Here is a 17315-nt window from a genome sequence, read left to right as displayed (position 1 = left end):
AGGATCATTGCCCCAGTCCAAGCTGGTTTTGTGAAAAATAGAAGCATAACTGATAATATCTTGTTGGCACAAGAGGTTTGCCATGGCATGAATGAGGCTAATGACGATTTAATTTTGAAACTTGATATGACAAAGGCATATGATAGGCTGGACTGGGGTTGCTTGGAAACTGTCTTGAAAAGATTGGGCTTTTGCCAAAAGTGGAGAGACTTTGTGTCTAGTTCCATCAATAACATTTGGTATTCAGTTATTATTAATGGTGAGGCAAAGGGTTCCTTTCATTCCTCTAGGGGATTGAGGCAAGGAGACCCTTTGTCTCCAAGTTTGTTTATACATGCTGCTGAGCTTTTGTCCAGGTTGCTTAGTCAGAAAAGGTGCATGTTCACACAGCCAGCTGGTGGACCCAAGGTCAATCACCTAGCCTTTGCGGATGATATGGTTATTTTTACCTCTGGAAAGGGAGGGGGTATTCAAGAAGTGATGGAAACTTTGGGGAAGTATGAAGGACAGTCTGGTCAACTGATTAACAAAAGGAAAAGTGCATTCTATGTTGATAAGAGAGCCACTTTGGAAGTAATAGAAAGGTTGAGAATTGCCACTGGGTGTTAACATAGATCCTTCCCTTTTACATACTTGGGATGCCCTATCTACCAAGGAAGGAAAAGAGTCAGGTTGTTTAATGAACTGATTGAGAGAATGACAGAAAAGTGTAGGGGTTGGCAGGCTAGAATCTTGTCACAGGGAGGGAAAGCTGTGTTGATTAAGACTGTGCTGCAAGCACTTCCCACTCACATATTTTATGCACTTAGCCCACCCAAGGCTGTTGTTAAACAGATAGAAAGACTCTTTGCTGATTTCTTTTGGGGGGAGATAGATGGGAAGAAGAAATATCATTGGGGGTCCTGGAAAACTTTGGCAAAGCCAACTGGAGATGGTGGAGTTGGATTTTTAGGAATGCAGGACTTGGTTGATGCTGCAGGAATGAAGTTGTGGTGGAATTTTAGGAAAGGTGGGACAATTTGGAGTGAGTTTTTAATGAATAAGTACTGCAAGGAAATTCATCCTGTGGTAAGGGGCTGGCAGTATAAGGACTCACATGTGTGGAGAAGGATGATCCAAGCTAGAGAAAAAGCTGAGCCTCAGTTGATATGGAAGATTGGTGAAGGGATGGTGAATTTATGGTGGGACAACTGGTCAGGAAGGGGTGCAATGGCTGGTGTTCTAAATATCAGGGGAAAAAGGAGAGCAAAAGACATATTGAAAGACTTCCTTGTGGGGAATAGAGTGGATCTGCAAAGGCTAGGGATTGACCAAGCTCAAGGATGGGATGGCACACTGGTTTGCAGTTCAGAGGGAGTCCAGGACAAAATATGCTGGGGAGCTATTGGGGAAGATTTTACATTTAAGGCAGCAAAGAAGCTGGTGCAAGGGCAGGCCAATCAAGGGCAAGAAAGTTTGTGGTGCAAGAAGATTTGGGCAAAAGGAATCCCATGGAAAATGTCTTTTTTGGCATGGAGGGTTTTTAAAAAGAAACTCCCAATGGATGACACTCTAAGGAGAATGGGATTTCACACTGTTTCTATGTGCCCTTGTTGTGTTCAGCATGGGTGTGACAGTTTAAATCATGTGTTTGGAATGGGAGAGACAGCTAAGCAGGTATGGGATTATTTTGCAAAATCTTTGGGGCTGCTTATCAATGTTAGATCAGAGAGACATGTGTGTTATGAATGGTGGCTTTATAAGGTGGACAATAGGATGCTGAAATTTATGGTGCAAAGACTTCCTGTGCTCATATTATGGGAATTGTGGGTGAACTACTCTCACTGTAAATATGGGAATGGGAGGACTTCTGTGGCAAGAATTATATACAAGGTAGGGAAGGACATGGCTGAGTGCATTCAAAGGAAGTGGCCACACTGGGATCCCCTCCCACCATGTTGGAAGTTCATCATGAAAAAAGTTGATTCCTTTGGTTGTGGAAGAATAACTCAGAGGTCAAATTGGTGTAGGCCATGGCCAGGAGTAGTTAAGGTGAATTGGGCATTGGATAATGAGGAAAAGTCATGTGCATTCTTTGTGAGAAACTCTAGGGGAAGATTTTGCTTGGCAGGGGTCTACTCCTTAGAGAATGGGCAGAACTTAGAGGAGTTAATACAAAGTATGCTGGGATACTGCTGGGAATGGTGCAAGTTCAAAAGGATCACTAAGGTCATCTTTGAGACCAGTAATTGGAGAGGGATTGAACTGAATGGTCTAGACACTGCCCAGGGTTCATGGATTAGGAAAGAAACATGCTTGGAGAGGGTGAATTGTGTGGCTTCATGCCTGGCTAACAGATGCTGTGATCTGAATATAATCTTTAACAAAGTTGAGGGGCTCCCAAGAGGCCTGGATCATCTTCTTGCTTTAGAGGGGGTCCCTCACTTTGTCTTTCTGCCTGGGATAGACAACATTAAATGATGGCTACACTATGGTCCTGTATGGGTTCTCAGATGTGGGATCCTGGCATTTTTGAGGATAAAGGGATAGGGGCTTTGTTGGAGGGGTCATGAGCTGCCTTCACATCCAAAGAAATAAGGAGAGAATAGCTGATGATCCCTGCTTGGCAAGGTAGTAGGTGAGGCTAGTGCTGACCTGAAATGGTGAAAAGAGGAAGACCAGCTTGGTCTTTGAAAAAAGAGAGGTAGATGAATGCAAGGAGGAACTGGAAATGGTCTTCTAAGTCCAGGGTGGTTGTGCCCTTTGGGGTCTGATCTCCTGGCCTTTGTAAAAAGAATGAGAGTATGGTGGTTAAGTATGTTGAGGGAGGTATAAGGAAGGGTTTGAGAGTGTGGAAAGATACACCCTAATGTTGTTGTGTATGCAATTGAGGGGTGTTCTATGAAGATCAGGTGGAAGGGGGAGCTGGTTTATGAAGGATGCTGAGACCAGCTCTGCCCTTTGCAGCTAAATATATAATTTGCAGGTGCTGGAGAAACTGGTCTGTGATCTTATACAGATGAGGCCAGTTCTGTCCAGTCTTACTAATGACCCACCCCAATGATGGATTGGCTTGTTTGGGCAGTCCTGGGGGGTGCACAAGGCTAAGGGGCAATTTTTGAACAAAAGAGGCACACTCTAGGGGAATAAGTCCATGAAGCATTGCTGAGACTTATTCTGCCTAGGGGAGCTTATCTGCAGAGATGAAGCTATGTAGCTGATCTGGAATGGAAAAGCCACCCCAATGATAGACTTGCACAATCTGAGCAGTCCTGAGGGGGAGTCAGATCTGGGGGAATGTGTCTATGAGGCTAACTGTCGAGGCACATTCTGTCCAGTAGCAGTTTGCTCCCTTAAGCCTTCTATGTTGTGGAGGATGGCTAAGGGAGCTTGAGCCTTATGGGAGAATTGATCTATGAAGCTATTAGCTGAGGTCTTTTCTCCCTTTGGCCCAATGAAGGACTGCTAGCTGGCCAGTTTCTGAGGGCCCTTCAGCTTGTTGAGGTACTGGCAGTAGAGCGCTGTGCAGATATTGTTTGGTGGATCTACACTTGTGTAGAGATGAAGCCATTTCCTTTTTTGCAGGAAGGTGTAAGCTTGAAGATGAAGGCCCTTTAGCTACTATGAGAGCTCCCAACCTCTATTTTGTGCATATCTTGTATTTTGAGGCAAAGAATGGCTTTAGAAGAGATTTTTAGGTAGTTTTTTGCCTTGGAAACCCATTCTGGCTTGTGCTACGAATGGGGGGTCTTGATAGGCTCCAAGTATGGCATACACTTAGAGTTGGGAGTGCTTTTAGCTTGAGGGAATCCATAGGCTTAGAAAAAAAAAATTGAATGAGAGAAAAGAGTAAGGATTTAGGAGGAGGGTGAAATAAGGGACAATGAAAAGAAAAGAAGTGAAAAGAGAAAAGATGGAAAAAAGCAATTGGGGAGTTGAAAAATGGGAGGGGTGAGATGTTTGATAACCATTGCTTAGGTCGGGGCCACAAAGACTCCCTGGGCCTAAAACACGGTACGCCGTGCCGTGGGAGATGGCCTTTGGCCTAAGGGTGGTGGGGGAGGGAGCCATTGCTCCTGTCGGGACCTCAAAAGCCTCCCCGGGCAAAACATAGTGCGCTATGCCGAGGGAGGTTGGTCTTGGGCATGAGGGTGGAAGGAAGTGAGCGCTACTGCTCAAACCGAGACCCGTAAAGTCCCCCCGGACTAAAACACGGTACGCCGTGCCGGTGGGGATGGGACTTTGACTTGAGGGTAGTAGGGATAGACTAGGGTAGTTGGATCTCCATGAGCTTAGGCATCGTTCCCATCACTTGTGTGGGACGGGGAGCCTATTACAGACTAGGATAGTGGTTGAGTTGGTGAGGTTTGGGCTTTTAAGGCTTGAATTTACCTATTGATCTCTTTGTGAGCCATTTTGTGGCCTTGTGATGTAGATTTTGTAGAGTTAGATGGTTGGGAGCTCTACACTTTGATTGGGGGTGGTCACTTTTGGGTCACCCCTTGTATATATATAGTTAGCTGTTTTGTTTTGATATGGCCGAAAAGGCCAAAGACTTGATTTGAGCCATAGTCCACTTTTGGGGCTATGGCGTATGCTTGTAGACTCTTGGTTTTGATGGAATAAATATACAGTTTAAAAAAAAAAAAAAAAAAAAAAAAAAAAAAAAAAAACCCATTTGCCCAAATTTTTTCTCTCTACTTTCTCTCTCTAGGGAAAATGCTCTCCCTTCTCTCTACACTTCCCCTCTCTCTCTAAAATCCCAAAATACCCAAAATCCCCAAAATTAATAGAATATTAATTTAATATTCATTAATTTCCACTCATAAAACATAACATTTTGCATTCATTGATTTCTTAGGCCTGTTTGTCTAAGACCAGACTGGCGGAGCTCGGAGGCCCGGCGGCGGCAGCCGTGGCAGCGCCGCCGCCGGCGATTTTCCGACGGCGGTTTCACGATCGGAAAAGACGAAGAAGATCAGCTCGGCCTCGCGATTCCATCGAGATGACCTGATCAATGATCGGAGGCTTAAGGATGATCTATTCCCAGAGATCGAATTTTCTGGCAGTTGCGAGAAGGGACCGCCGAGTGGTCTGTTTGAATGAGGGAATCGGCCTTGTGCAGGGACTAAGATAGATAAGGAGCTGAGAGTATCAATTTCGCAAAGGGATTGGGCAATCGCAGTGAGAGCGGAGGAGAAATTGTCCCTCGTTGGGAGATTTGTGAAGGATCGGCCGCCAATAGAAGGGCTACGGTCAACGCTAAAGACGATTCTGAATCCAGAGGGGGAACTGCAAATCGGATCGTTGAATCGAAGAGCTATTCTACTGCGATTCTCATCTAAAGATGAATGTAGAAGGGCGTGGATGAGAAATCAATTGAAAGTGGATGGGAACCATATGTGGCTCTCACGCTGGAGACCGGAGCATCATCTCGAGCCCAACAGAGATTCGCCAATCACTCTGGTTTGGATCCTATTGCCTTTTCTCCCCATACATTTTTTCGATTTTGCAATGTTATCGTATATCTGTGCTCCGATTGGGAAGGTAGTCACACTAGACGCAGCAACAATCCGCCGATCTCGGCCTAATGTTGCGAAGGTAAGACTGGAGATCGATGTATCTAAGCCAATGGTAGATAAAATCTGGATTGGAATTGGAGAAGGGGATGGATCAGTAGGCTTTTGGTAGAAGGTTGAAACAGAGGGGGTGCCGAGGTATTGTTCTTCTTGTGGTCGTTTTGGATACATGAGGGACAATTGTAGAAGGTGGATAGGACCTGAGGGTCCAACGGGAGGGCTGCCAAAAGAACTATGGAAAGCTAAACACAAGGAAATGGATAAACCACCAACTGTTTGTCGAAATGCCATAATGGAAGCTCAGGGCATAAATCAATCCTTGGAAAAGGAAGAGGAAAAGGTTGCTGATGAAATCATTGTTGAGGCAGCCACAGAAAAACAAACTGGTTTTAATGGAAGAGCAGAAGATACAGATGGTTGTGGGAAATCTCATGAACAATTGAGCTTTGAAAATTTAATGATGAATAACTCAAAGCAAGAACAGCTAGTGCAGCAGGTTATTATGGAGGCTGCAGATGGGATTCTGGAAGAAGTAGCTGAGAATGTTCTGAAGGAGGGGAACATATCATGGGCAGACCTTGTGGAAGAGGAGCAAGGTGGGAATGCTAAGGCCAGGAAATCTGAGAAGAATAGCCCCAGTGTGCCTTTGGAAAAGGCTGGAAAGTTGCAGGATCAGGAGGAAGGTGCTCAAAAGGTGGTCACCATGGCTGTAAATGCTGCTCAGAATGGGGGCACAAAGGCTGTAAATGGTGCTGCTCAGAAACTGGTTGCAGAGACACTCACCAAGGCTGCAAGTGGGGATAGTCTGAGCTCCCAGAAGCATTTTGTGGAAAGGAAAAAAGGGCTAACAAAAAATCAGATAAGAAGGGAGAAGAAGAAAGAAATAAAGGCTACGAATGCTGAAAATAAGAGAATGGGGAATGAGCTTGGCTTGGATGAGGAAAAGGATGCAAAAGGGGATGGGGATAGTCAGAGATCTCCCAGTTCCAGCCCTGCACAGTCAACTTTGTATGATTCCATTCTAGAGCTTGAGGTGTGGATTGATAAGTTGAGAGAAGGTCTAGATCAAGATGAAGCAGCTGTTGTGGAAGAAGCTAGACAGGAAGTCCTAGAATACTTTGATTTTGCCTATAATGATTTAGGACAAGAAAGATATAAGGAGAAATCTGAGGAGCTTGTGCATAGGGCAAATGGAATTTTCTTGAAAAAGCTGGCTAGCATTAGTGAGAATTGCAGAAATTTGTTGAAAGATTTAGGGAGCCCAATGAGTGTTTCAAAGCCTGGGAAAGGCTCTGATGACCCTGGTCCACAAGCAGCAAGGCAGGTTCTGGAATCTGAGGGTGTTAAAGCATCCAGAGAAAGCCCTGGGATCTCTGAAGGAGGAAGGAAGGCCTTGAGTTTTTCAGATGCAATAATCTGCAAAACTAGTTTTGATGCCAAGGCAGCCTTTAATGGGATAGGTGATTGTCATGGAAAATCAGGCCCCACTAGTTCTAAGTCCAAGGAAAAGGGTAAGGGGAAAGTTGACAGAGTAGACATTGGTGATTGGTGCAAGGATGTCAAAAATAGTAGGGATTCTGATGAGGATTTTGCTATAGTTATGTATGATACTATGACAAGGTTGCAGGCCTATTTGGAGGGGAAACATGGGCAGAACATGGGAACTTTTGATGTGAAGGATGAAATAGAGGCAATGAACATCATGTTGGAAGCCATTAATGAGAGCTCAAAGAGGGGAAGTTATGGACCATCTTCTTTAATTGGGAGAGGTTTGAGGTCAAACACTACCACTGGTTTCCTGCTATGTAAATGGGCTAGCCAGTATTTTGATGAGGAGAGTGAAGGAGAATGTGATGGGGGATCTGATGAGGACAGCATTTAGGAGCATAAGGAGGGCCACAAAATGGTGGTCTAGCTGGAGCTATCAAAAGCTCTCATGTGAGCAGGAGTTTGTGGGGAGGCATAAGGGAGGTTCATCTACCTTGGTGAACCTCTGAAGTTAGGAGGCAGTGGTCATCTCATGCTGGGAAATGGAGACATTTGCAGAAGCATCTATGCAGTGATTGATTTTCAATCTGAGACATGTGCTGGCTAGAGGTTTGTTTTGAAGTGCTGCAGGTTGAAAACTTTGTGGTGGAAAACCTGCAACCACCTGTGAAATGAGGTCTCAGGTTCTATGTGGGTCTCATGCTGAAGAAAGGAAGTTCTGTGCTGGACTGGAAACAGGTGGAGAGGTTCAGAAGGTATACAGAGATAAGAAGCAGAATCTGAGTTTTGCAGCTGCAAATTGAAGCTGCAAAGTGGAGATTTGCAACCCCAGTAGATTGATCCTAACATGGGAAATGATGACTGCTGGTTTGGATGCAAGCACAAAGGAGAGGGCTGTAACCTTAGAAGGGTGGGGGGGGATGGAAACCACCTATATTTCAGTTTGAAGAAGGGAGGCATAAGGGAGGGTCACCATCTTGGTGAATTTATGTGAGCTGGATCAAAGGATTTTCATGTTGCTGGTCCATGGCAAAAAGAGTTTGTAGCAGCAGCCTGAGGCTTCTATAGTGGAGGGCTTCTGCTCCCAGGAGGCTGATCTCACAATGAGAGAGGAAGTCCCTGGTTTTGGCTCTGGAAGGAAAAAGGAACCTGGCAGGTATTGCTGATCTCTATGGCTGATTCACAGGCTTGCAAATTTGAAGGAGGGATAAGGAGGTCCACCCTCTTGGTGGACTAGCAATTTTCTGAAGAGACAAGGGTAAAAGGAGGATGTTTGCTGGCTTGATGGCATTGAGATGTTTTGAGAACAGGTTTGCAGTAACAACTCTAAGCATTTATGTGGAGAATTGTTACTGCCATGGGATTGATTCCACAATGGAAGATGAAATCTCATGTCCTGCCATGAGGGAAGTTTTGAGCAAATAGTATCTTCTTGGGTACAAGGAGCAGAGGGGAAGGACTCAGGTATCATGGTTGTGACCTTAGTTTGTATTCTTTATTTGGCTTGCAGGTTTGGTGGAAAAAGGAGGGTTTGTAACACCCCGTGTTACGACCTTTAATCCTGGATTAATTATTTAATTAACCCCGCTAATAATAATTAAATATGATTAATTATGTTAAGTTCCCCTTTAATTAATTAATGGGGTCCACCATGAACCGTAGACCCTTGCCTAAATTAGAGGCTTAAGCCTATTAGGAATAAAGATAGTAAACCTTTTACTATTCAGATTATGATTAGGATCCACTTTAATTATTATGGACCCTTATCCCTAAAACGAGTCCCTGAGTCCTATAAGGAATAGGATTAGTAAACCCATACCATTCAGGCCCTAATTAGGAGTCTTAAATATATAAATAGAGAACTTAGGAGACACCCAGAACCCCCACACGCATAAACGCCCATCACCCCAGGAGAGCTCCAAGAATTCCCTTAGAAGAAATCAAGAAAGCAAGAAAGCTTAAAGAAAGATCCTTCATAGCCAAGGAATTAATTAAGGCTAAGAGGTAACCCATGTCTCAACAAAACCTATTTTTATAGTTATGATTTCCCTTAGGGTTTCCCCAATTGATTATGAATGGCGTGATTATGATGAGTATTATTATTGATGTTGAATTGATGATTCCATGGGGAATCTTGATAATCTTGATGTTGGGAGTTTCTTGATAATTATGATGTTCTTGATGATTAATTGGTATTCTTGATGAGTATGTGTTGTTCTTGATAATTATGATGTTCTTGATGATTAATTGGTATCCTTGATGATTAGGTGTTGTTTTTACCGAATCTTGCAATTAGAAGACGAATCGTATTCTTGTTAACGTAAAAGTGATTAGAACCCTAGGTTATATCGTATGATGTTATTCTTGGATTATCGGGTGGGAAATCGCATGTTTGGGAGTTGATTATGTTCAGAAAAGCATGATAGGATAAGTGTTGCTCGTTTCTCGTATTCGATCCGTTTATTGTCTACGTGTTGCCGTTAATTGCGTTGTACGGTGTCTAAGCATGGTTTCGGGTTCCACATCGGTTCCCGGGACGAAAAAGTTGTGAAAGGAGTCAGTGGGGGGTAGGTGGGGGGTAGGGGACCCGCCACCTACCCACGGCCGGTTTTACTGTTCCGGCAGCGGGCAGCCGGCGGGCGGGCAGCTGCCCACCGGCAACCCGCTGCCCGGAAATACTGTTCCGGCGGGCAGCCGGCGGGTGACCCCCACCCACCGGCTACCCGCTGGAATTAACCCCCCCTTGGGACCCCGGCTTCCCCGTTTGATGTTTCCCCGATCCCCGTGGTGTCCCAACGGACCCCGTTTATCGTGCGTATGTCTAGTTTGATGTTTCGGGTACCGTTCGTAGGTTTATGAGTCTGTTATATTGCATGCTAGTTGAATTGGTACCCGGTTGGCCTAGGTGGAAGAAGTATGAACCCCTTAGGACTATTCTTAGTATGTGATGGATCACGCATAGGTTTCGTTATACGTTTATTCCCCTTCCCAACGTGTAATGTGGGTTGCATGTGTTTGCTATGTGTTATGTGTGCGTGTGGCCAATTCGGTAAAGGATCGGATTGGTTATCCCGAACAGAGGGTTCGGAGGCTGGCTGTAGTCAGATGGGTTTCCTGGCTGCAGTCAGGTGACGTTATCCTGGGCAGCGGCCCAGAAGCTGGTTGTAGTCAGATGGGAATTCCTGGCTGCAATCAGATGACATTCTCCCGAGCAGCGGCTCGGAAGCTGGCTGTAGTCAGATGGGTTTCCTGGCTACAGTCAGATTACACATTCTTGTGAGCTGCGGTTCATTGGGAGCCAAAGCGAACAACTCCTCCGTGTGGATACGGGGCAGGGTGCTGCGGGGCCGTGTCAGAGCTATATGCGCTGACCCTCATGTATGGGCATGCGATTGGTCCTGTGGCGCCAACAAAGTTGTGCTATGTGATGAGATATGGATGAGTTGTTATTATGAGTATCTTGGGGTGTGACTATGGGATTTATATTGGGGATTGTTCATATTGGGTTATGACTATTGTTTATGCTTTGCCTTATCTGTTGTAAACTGCATATGCTCGTTATAACTGTGCTTGTGTCTGGCCTTATCTGTCGAGTCATTCCCGGTTTTAAAGCTAGTGTTCGTAGGATATATCTTCATGCTCAAAATGGTTTTCGTATATCTATATATATCTCTATATGTATTGTATTTCAACGCGTTGGAGTGGGTTACCAGCATCTCTCGCTGAACAGATATATTTGGCTTTCAGGCACAGAGGATTAGAGCACTGGAGCGCGCTAGAACTGGAGCGTAGAAGTAGTATAGTTTCCCTTTCGGCCTGCGTGCCATATTATGCATTTATATTTCGGAGGATAGTAGTTAGACAGCCTGTGCACCTGGGTTCTCTAGCCCAGGTGTGGCATAGCACCCCGTACACTTATGTTACGCTTTGGGATTTAATGAGATGTTACCTTTATTATTAAGTTTTAAATGTCTTGAAAATCAGGGGTGTTACAGTTGGTATCAGAGCCTAAGTTTGACCCTAGGGAAAGACTCGTAAGACCGGACTTTAGAACACTAGGCTTGAACTCCAGGAACCTAGGAACATAGGACTCAGGAATCTTAGGACGCGCGGTGAGATTGTGAAACCTGCACACAACTCCCCTACACCTTACTCTTTCACATTCTAAAACCCCTCCCCACTTATCACTTCATAAGAATTGCGTCGGACTCTAATTTAACATCCTTATGGAACACTGACCAGAAAGACGATAACATGGCACCAAACAGAAGGCAATCAAGAACTCCAGAGCCCACCACGGGCGACCCCTTGACCCAAACCCTACAGCAGCTAACACAAGTCGCGCAGGCACTAAGTGACGCGGCCCTTCGCAACAGCAGGCCCCCACCAAACGCAAACTCAGACGTCGCCCGACAAGTTTCAAATCACCGACCACCCACGTTTTCGGGAGAAGAGGATCCCGCGATTCTAGAAGAATGGATCCGAACCCTTGATAAGATTTTTGGGGTAGTAGAATGCCCGGAGGAACGCCGCGAAGAGATAGCCTCGTTCTACTTCGGACACGAGGCCGATCTCTGGTGGATCCACGAGGGGCCCACTTATCAACAGGAACCGGGATTCAATTGGGAGGACCTCAAGACGCATCTACGAGAGAGATTCTATCCAACCCACGTAAAAGCATCCATGTACGAAGAGTTCCTTCATCTAAAACAAGGAACGGCCACCGTCATGGAATACCATAAGCGATTCCTAGAGCTGGCACGCTTCGCGCCAGAGCTAGTCCCCACCGAAGCAACCAAGATAGAGAGATTCGTGTCAGGCCTCAACTTCGAAGCTCGAAAGGCGCTAGTGGTAAGCAGACCCCGAACCCTCAACGAGGCTTACTCCAGTGCCGCGAACCTCTATCGAATCCAACTACTCCAACGCGGAGTTCAGGAACAGATGCGAAGAAGGAACCCCGGAAGTGGAGCACCACCAGGGAAAATAACAAGGAACGACATCGGTACGAAGTCAAACAACCCGGCTAACCTAAGGCCGCCCCCGGGAAGCAACGAAGCGAACCCAAGAAACTTTCCTTGCCCAAGGTGCAACAAAAGTCACAGAGGCAAGGACTGCGCAGGCAACCCCTGGCGATGCTTCAACTGCGGGGAGGAAGGACACAGGGCCTTTCAATGCACTCGGCCCCAAAGACCGCGTCCCACCACCACGGGCCAACTCGGGGGTACCGGTCACCAAGGGGGCTACGGCGCTCCCGGAAAAGTGTTCGTCATGAGCCAAACACAAGCCGACCTCGGAAACGAAGAAGGCTTAGAAGGGGAAAACCCAATCCCTGAAGACGAGGACCATACGGACCCCGCCGAAGAAAACCCCGAAAACGAATTCTGCCTAGGATGAGCCATCACCCCCTTGTATCCGCCCCCGTACCGTATAGACCACTTATTTAGTTTAATTACTTCGGGAGCATTATGTCTACTTAGTTTAGCTACTTAGATGGTATTATGAATAAAGATCCCTTTTCATTCCACTACGAGAATAAAACACAAGTATTGCCATCCACCCAACCCTTCCTCACTAAAAGACGAAACAAGGAAAAGGACAAAAATCACCTCATCAAGAATTACTTAATGTTACCATTGGGAATGGAACCTTAGACCTCTCATCTACAAGTTAAAGCCTTAACCACCAAGCCATGAGTGTTTCTTGAAACCTCAAGGGAACCCCCCCTTGTTAAACCCCTCTAAATCCCTAAAACCCACAAAATCCCCAAATCAAAAACCCTTCTTCTTCTTCTTCTTCTTCTCCTTCTTCTCTCTCTCTCTCTCCCCACACCCTCTCCTCCTCCCTCTCGCATACCCGCTGCCCCACCACAGCCACCACCTCCCACCGACGCCGCCACCGCCCGAACGCATCCCGGCGGAGCCGCTCGCCTCGCCGCCGTCCAGACCAAGCCGCCGGAGACAACCCGCGACGCCAGCCCACCAGCCGCCCGGGCCTCGCCCGCTGCCGCACGCCACGCGACGCCACCACCACGCCATCTCGCCTTCCCCCGAGTCGCCACCAAAACCCCTTCCCACCGTCGCCGCCCTCGCCAGAAAAAGGGGGCGTCGCCGGAAAAGGCTTGCCGGAAAATCGTCGGAAAAATCGCCGCCGTCCCGCCGGAAAACGTCGCCATCAAACGAACGTCGCAATGCCGAAGAAACCCCTCGGAATCCACACCCCGGAGTGGAGCAATGCCGATTACACCGTGATCGGAGGTAAAGCACTTGAACCCGACCAATTCTCTCCGGAATTGGTTGATATGCTTAGACACCAAGGACTTTTAGATACATATCTCACCATCAAAGGGGATACGTACCCCGAATTGGTGAAGGAATTCTACCAACACCTTGTAGCCATCAAACGGGGCGACAAGGTAGAAATCACCACCAAAGTCCGCGGCAAGGAAATTGTGCTTTCCGAAGGCCGTTTGGCCAAGCTCTTGAAATTGACCACCACGGGTGTGTCCGACTATGACCGGAAGGGGTGGATTGACACCCAAACTACGGGATACAAGGACTATCTCGGGTACTTACTCGGGAAGGAGGATGGATTCACCTCGGCTACCCGACCACACCGGAAATGGCTAACGGCGGAGCAAAAGATATTGGTTATGATTGTAACCGATAGCCTCTTGCCCACCAATAATAAGAGCAAGGATGTGGGAAGCCTGGAGTGTGCCTTTGCGTACCTCCTAAAACACAAAATCAAATTCAACTTGCCGGCCCTCATGCTCAAGCACATGGAATTCTGTAAAACGAACAACCGGCTTAGCCTACCCTACGGGATGATCCTAAGTTGGATCATGGAGAAAAAGGGGGTGGATCTAAGCCACACCGAGGTAAAGACCCCCAATGGTATGGTTTTCAATGCCCAAAACCTTCGCCGCAACGACATCTACTACACCGAGGGAGGACATTACCTCACCCTCGAAGAGATTTGCCAAAAGCCCGAGGAAGAACGAAGGGAATTGGTTGACCGGTTGGACATCTCCAACAAGAAGCTCAAGCGAGCCATGCAGGACTGTGGGGGCCCGGAGGGAAATGAGGAACAGGAGGAGGATGACGGGCCCGACCCGATAGTGCAACCACGACCCAGAAGAGACCCGAGGGATCAGAACGAGAGCTCGGTCAATGAGCGCATTCTCGCACAGCTCAACCGGCAAAACCAAATCATGGAAGAAGGGTTCTCATCCTTGATTCGCACCACACGCGCACTCGATCAGAGGGTGGCAGCAATCGAGGCCGCCTTGGGCACTCGTGGGGCGACCAGTTCCAGCGCAGGAAATCGAGGTACACCCATAACCTCTCTATCACAACGCCACCAAGAGTACAGCCTACCCCAAACTAAGACAAACGTAGGGCCACACTCCTACCCAGGAGGCCGAACTACGAGATGTCTAGGGGTGAAAGGGTGGACTATGACACCGGGCTTCGGGGGCGAAGCCCCTTGTAAGGGGGGGAGAGTGTAACACCCCGTGTTACGACCTTTAATCCTGGATTAATTATTTAATTAACCCCGCTAATAATAATTAAATATGATTAATTATGTTAAGTTCCCCTTTAATTAATTAATGGGGTCCACCATGAACCGTAGACTCTTGCCTGAATTAGAGGCTTAAGCCTATTAGGAATAAAGATAGTAAACCTTTTACTATTCAGATTATGATTAGGATCCACTTTAATTATTATGGACCCTTATCCCTAAAACGAGTCCCTGAGTCCTATAAGGAATAGGATTAGTAAACCCATACCATTCAGGCCCTAATTAGGAGTCTTAAATATATAAATAGAGAACTTAGGAGACACCCAGAACCCCCACACGCATAAACGCCCATCACCCCAGGAGAGCTCCAAGAATTCCCTTAGAAGAAATCAAGAAAGCAAGAAAGCTTAAAGAAAGATCCTTCATAGCCAAGGAATTAATTAAGGCTAAGAGGTAACCCATGTCTCAACAAAACCTATTTTTATAGTTATGATTTCCCTTAGGGTTTCCCCAATTGATTATGAATGGCGTGATTATGATGAGTATTATTATTGATGTTGAATTGATGATTCCATGGGGAATCTTGATAATCTTGATGTTGGGAGTTTCTTGATAATTATGATGTTCTTGATGATTAATTGGTATTCTTGATGAGTATGTGTTGTTCTTGATAATTATGATGTTCTTGATGATTAATTGGTATCCTTGATGATTAGGTGTTGTTTTTACCGAATCTTGCAATTAGAAGACGAATCGTATTCTTGTTAACGTAAAAGTGATTAGAACCCTAGGTTATATCGTATGATGTTATTCTTGGATTATCGGGTGGGAAATCGCATGTTTGGGAGTTGATTATGTTCAGAAAAGCATGATAGGATAAGTGTTGCTCGTTTCTCGTATTCGATCCGTTTATTGTCTACGTGTTGCCGTTAATTGCGTTGTACGGTGTCTAAGCATGGTTTCGGGTTCCACATCGGTTCCCGGGACGAAAAAGTTGTGAAAGGAGTCAGTGGGGGGTAGGTGGGGGGTAGGGGACCCGCCACCTACCCACGGCCGGTTTTACTGTTCCGGCAGCGGGCAGCCGGCGGGCGGGCAGCTGCCCACCGGCAACCCGCTGCCCGGAAATACTGTTCCGGCGGGCAGCCGGCGGGTGACCCCCACCCACCGGCTACCCGCTGGAATTAACCCCCCCTTGGGACCCCGGCTTCCCCGTTTGATGTTTCCCCGATCCCCGTGGTGTCCCAACGGACCCCGTTTATCGTGCGTATGTCTAGTTTGATGTTTCGGGTACCGTTCGTAGGTTTATGAGTCTGTTATATTGCATGCTAGTTGAATTGGTACCCGGTTGGCCTAGGTGGAAGAAGTATGAACCCCTTAGGACTATTCTTAGTATGTGATGGATCACGCATAGGTTTCGTTATACGTTTATTCCCCTTCCCAACGTGTAATGTGGGTTGCATGTGTTTGCTATGTGTTATGTGTGCGTGTGGCCAATTCGGTAAAGGATCGGATTGGTTATCCCGAACAGAGGGTTCGGAGGCTGGCTGTAGTCAGATGGGTTTCCTGGCTGCAGTCAGGTGACGTTATCCTGGGCAGCGGCCCAGAAGCTGGTTGTAGTCAGATGGGAATTCCTGGCTGCAATCAGATGACATTCTCCCGAGCAGCGGCTCGGAAGCTGGCTGTAGTCAGATGGGTTTCCTGGCTACAGTCAGATTACACATTCTTGTGAGCTGCGGTTCATTGGGAGCCAAAGCGAACAACTCCTCCGTGTGGATACGGGGCAGGGTGCTGCGGGGCCGTGTCAGAGCTATATGCGCTGACCCTCATGTATGGGCATGCGATTGGTCCTGTGGCGCCAACAAAGTTGTGCTATGTGATGAGATATGGATGAGTTGTTATTATGAGTATCTTGGGGTGTGACTATGGGATTTATATTGGGGATTGTTCATATTGGGTTATGACTATTGTTTATGCTTTGCCTTATCTGTTGTAAACTGCATATGCTCGTTATAACTGTGCTTGTGTCTGGCCTTATCTGTCGAGTCATTCCCGGTTTTAAAGCTAGTGTTCGTAGGATATATCTTCATGCTCAAAATGGTTTTCGTATATCTATATATATCTCTATATGTATTGTATTTCAACGCGTTGGAGTGGGTTACCAGCATCTCTCGCTGAACAGATATATTTGGCTTTCAGGCACAGAGGATTAGAGCACTGGAGCGCGCTAGAACTGGAGCGTAGAAGTAGTATAGTTTCCCTTTCGGCCTGCGTGCCATATTATGCATTTATATTTCGGAGGATAGTAGTTAGACAGCCTGTGCACCTGGGTTCTCTAGCCCAGGTGTGGCATAGCACCCCGTACACTTATGTTACGCTTTGGGATTTAATGAGATGTTACCTTTATTATTAAGTTTTAAATGTCTTGAAAATCAGGGGTGTTACAGGGTTCTCCTGGTAATGGTGAACCTCTGGCTGTGAATTGGGGAGGGCTTTGATCTGATAATGGGGATATAAGAGGCCTCTTTGCAGCACCTAAATGAAGCTTATTAAAGTGGAGTTTGGTGTTGCCTTAGGATAGATCCCCCATTGGGAGATGACATCTTAAGCATATGTCTGTGCAAGGGGAGGTATAAGGGGGGGTTCACCATGCTGGGTGAATCTTTGAGCTGATGTAGAATGGCGCACTGATATCTGCAATCTCAGTAACAAAAGCTGAGTGGTTGTTTGGGAGGCATAAGGGAGGTCCAT

General features: G+C 46.6%; 1 protein-coding gene across 1 annotated transcript; it reads left to right on the top strand.

Moving 5' to 3' along the window:
- The first annotated feature begins 696 nt into the window (after positions 1-696).
- Positions 697-2460, top strand: LOC109147873. Its single transcript, XM_019295532.1, has one exon. It carries the CDS (start codon positions 697-699, stop codon positions 2458-2460), a length of 1764 nt encoding a protein of 587 aa, XP_019151077.1.
- The last annotated feature ends 14855 nt before the right edge of the window (positions 2461-17315 follow it).

This window comes from Ipomoea nil, unplaced genomic scaffold, assembly GCF_001879475.1.
Source record: "Ipomoea nil cultivar Tokyo-kokei standard unplaced genomic scaffold, Asagao_1.1 scaffold2036, whole genome shotgun sequence".
Classification (NCBI taxonomy): Eukaryota; Viridiplantae; Streptophyta; class Magnoliopsida; order Solanales; family Convolvulaceae; genus Ipomoea; species Ipomoea nil.
Note: the sequence above shows the minus strand (reverse complement) of the source record. Positions and strands in the feature narration are given on the sequence as shown.

Coding starts and splice junctions, on each gene's coding strand:
- LOC109147873 (XM_019295532.1), top strand. CDS start 697: ATGACAGAAAAGTGTAGGGGTTGGCAGGCTAGAATCTTGTCACAGGGA.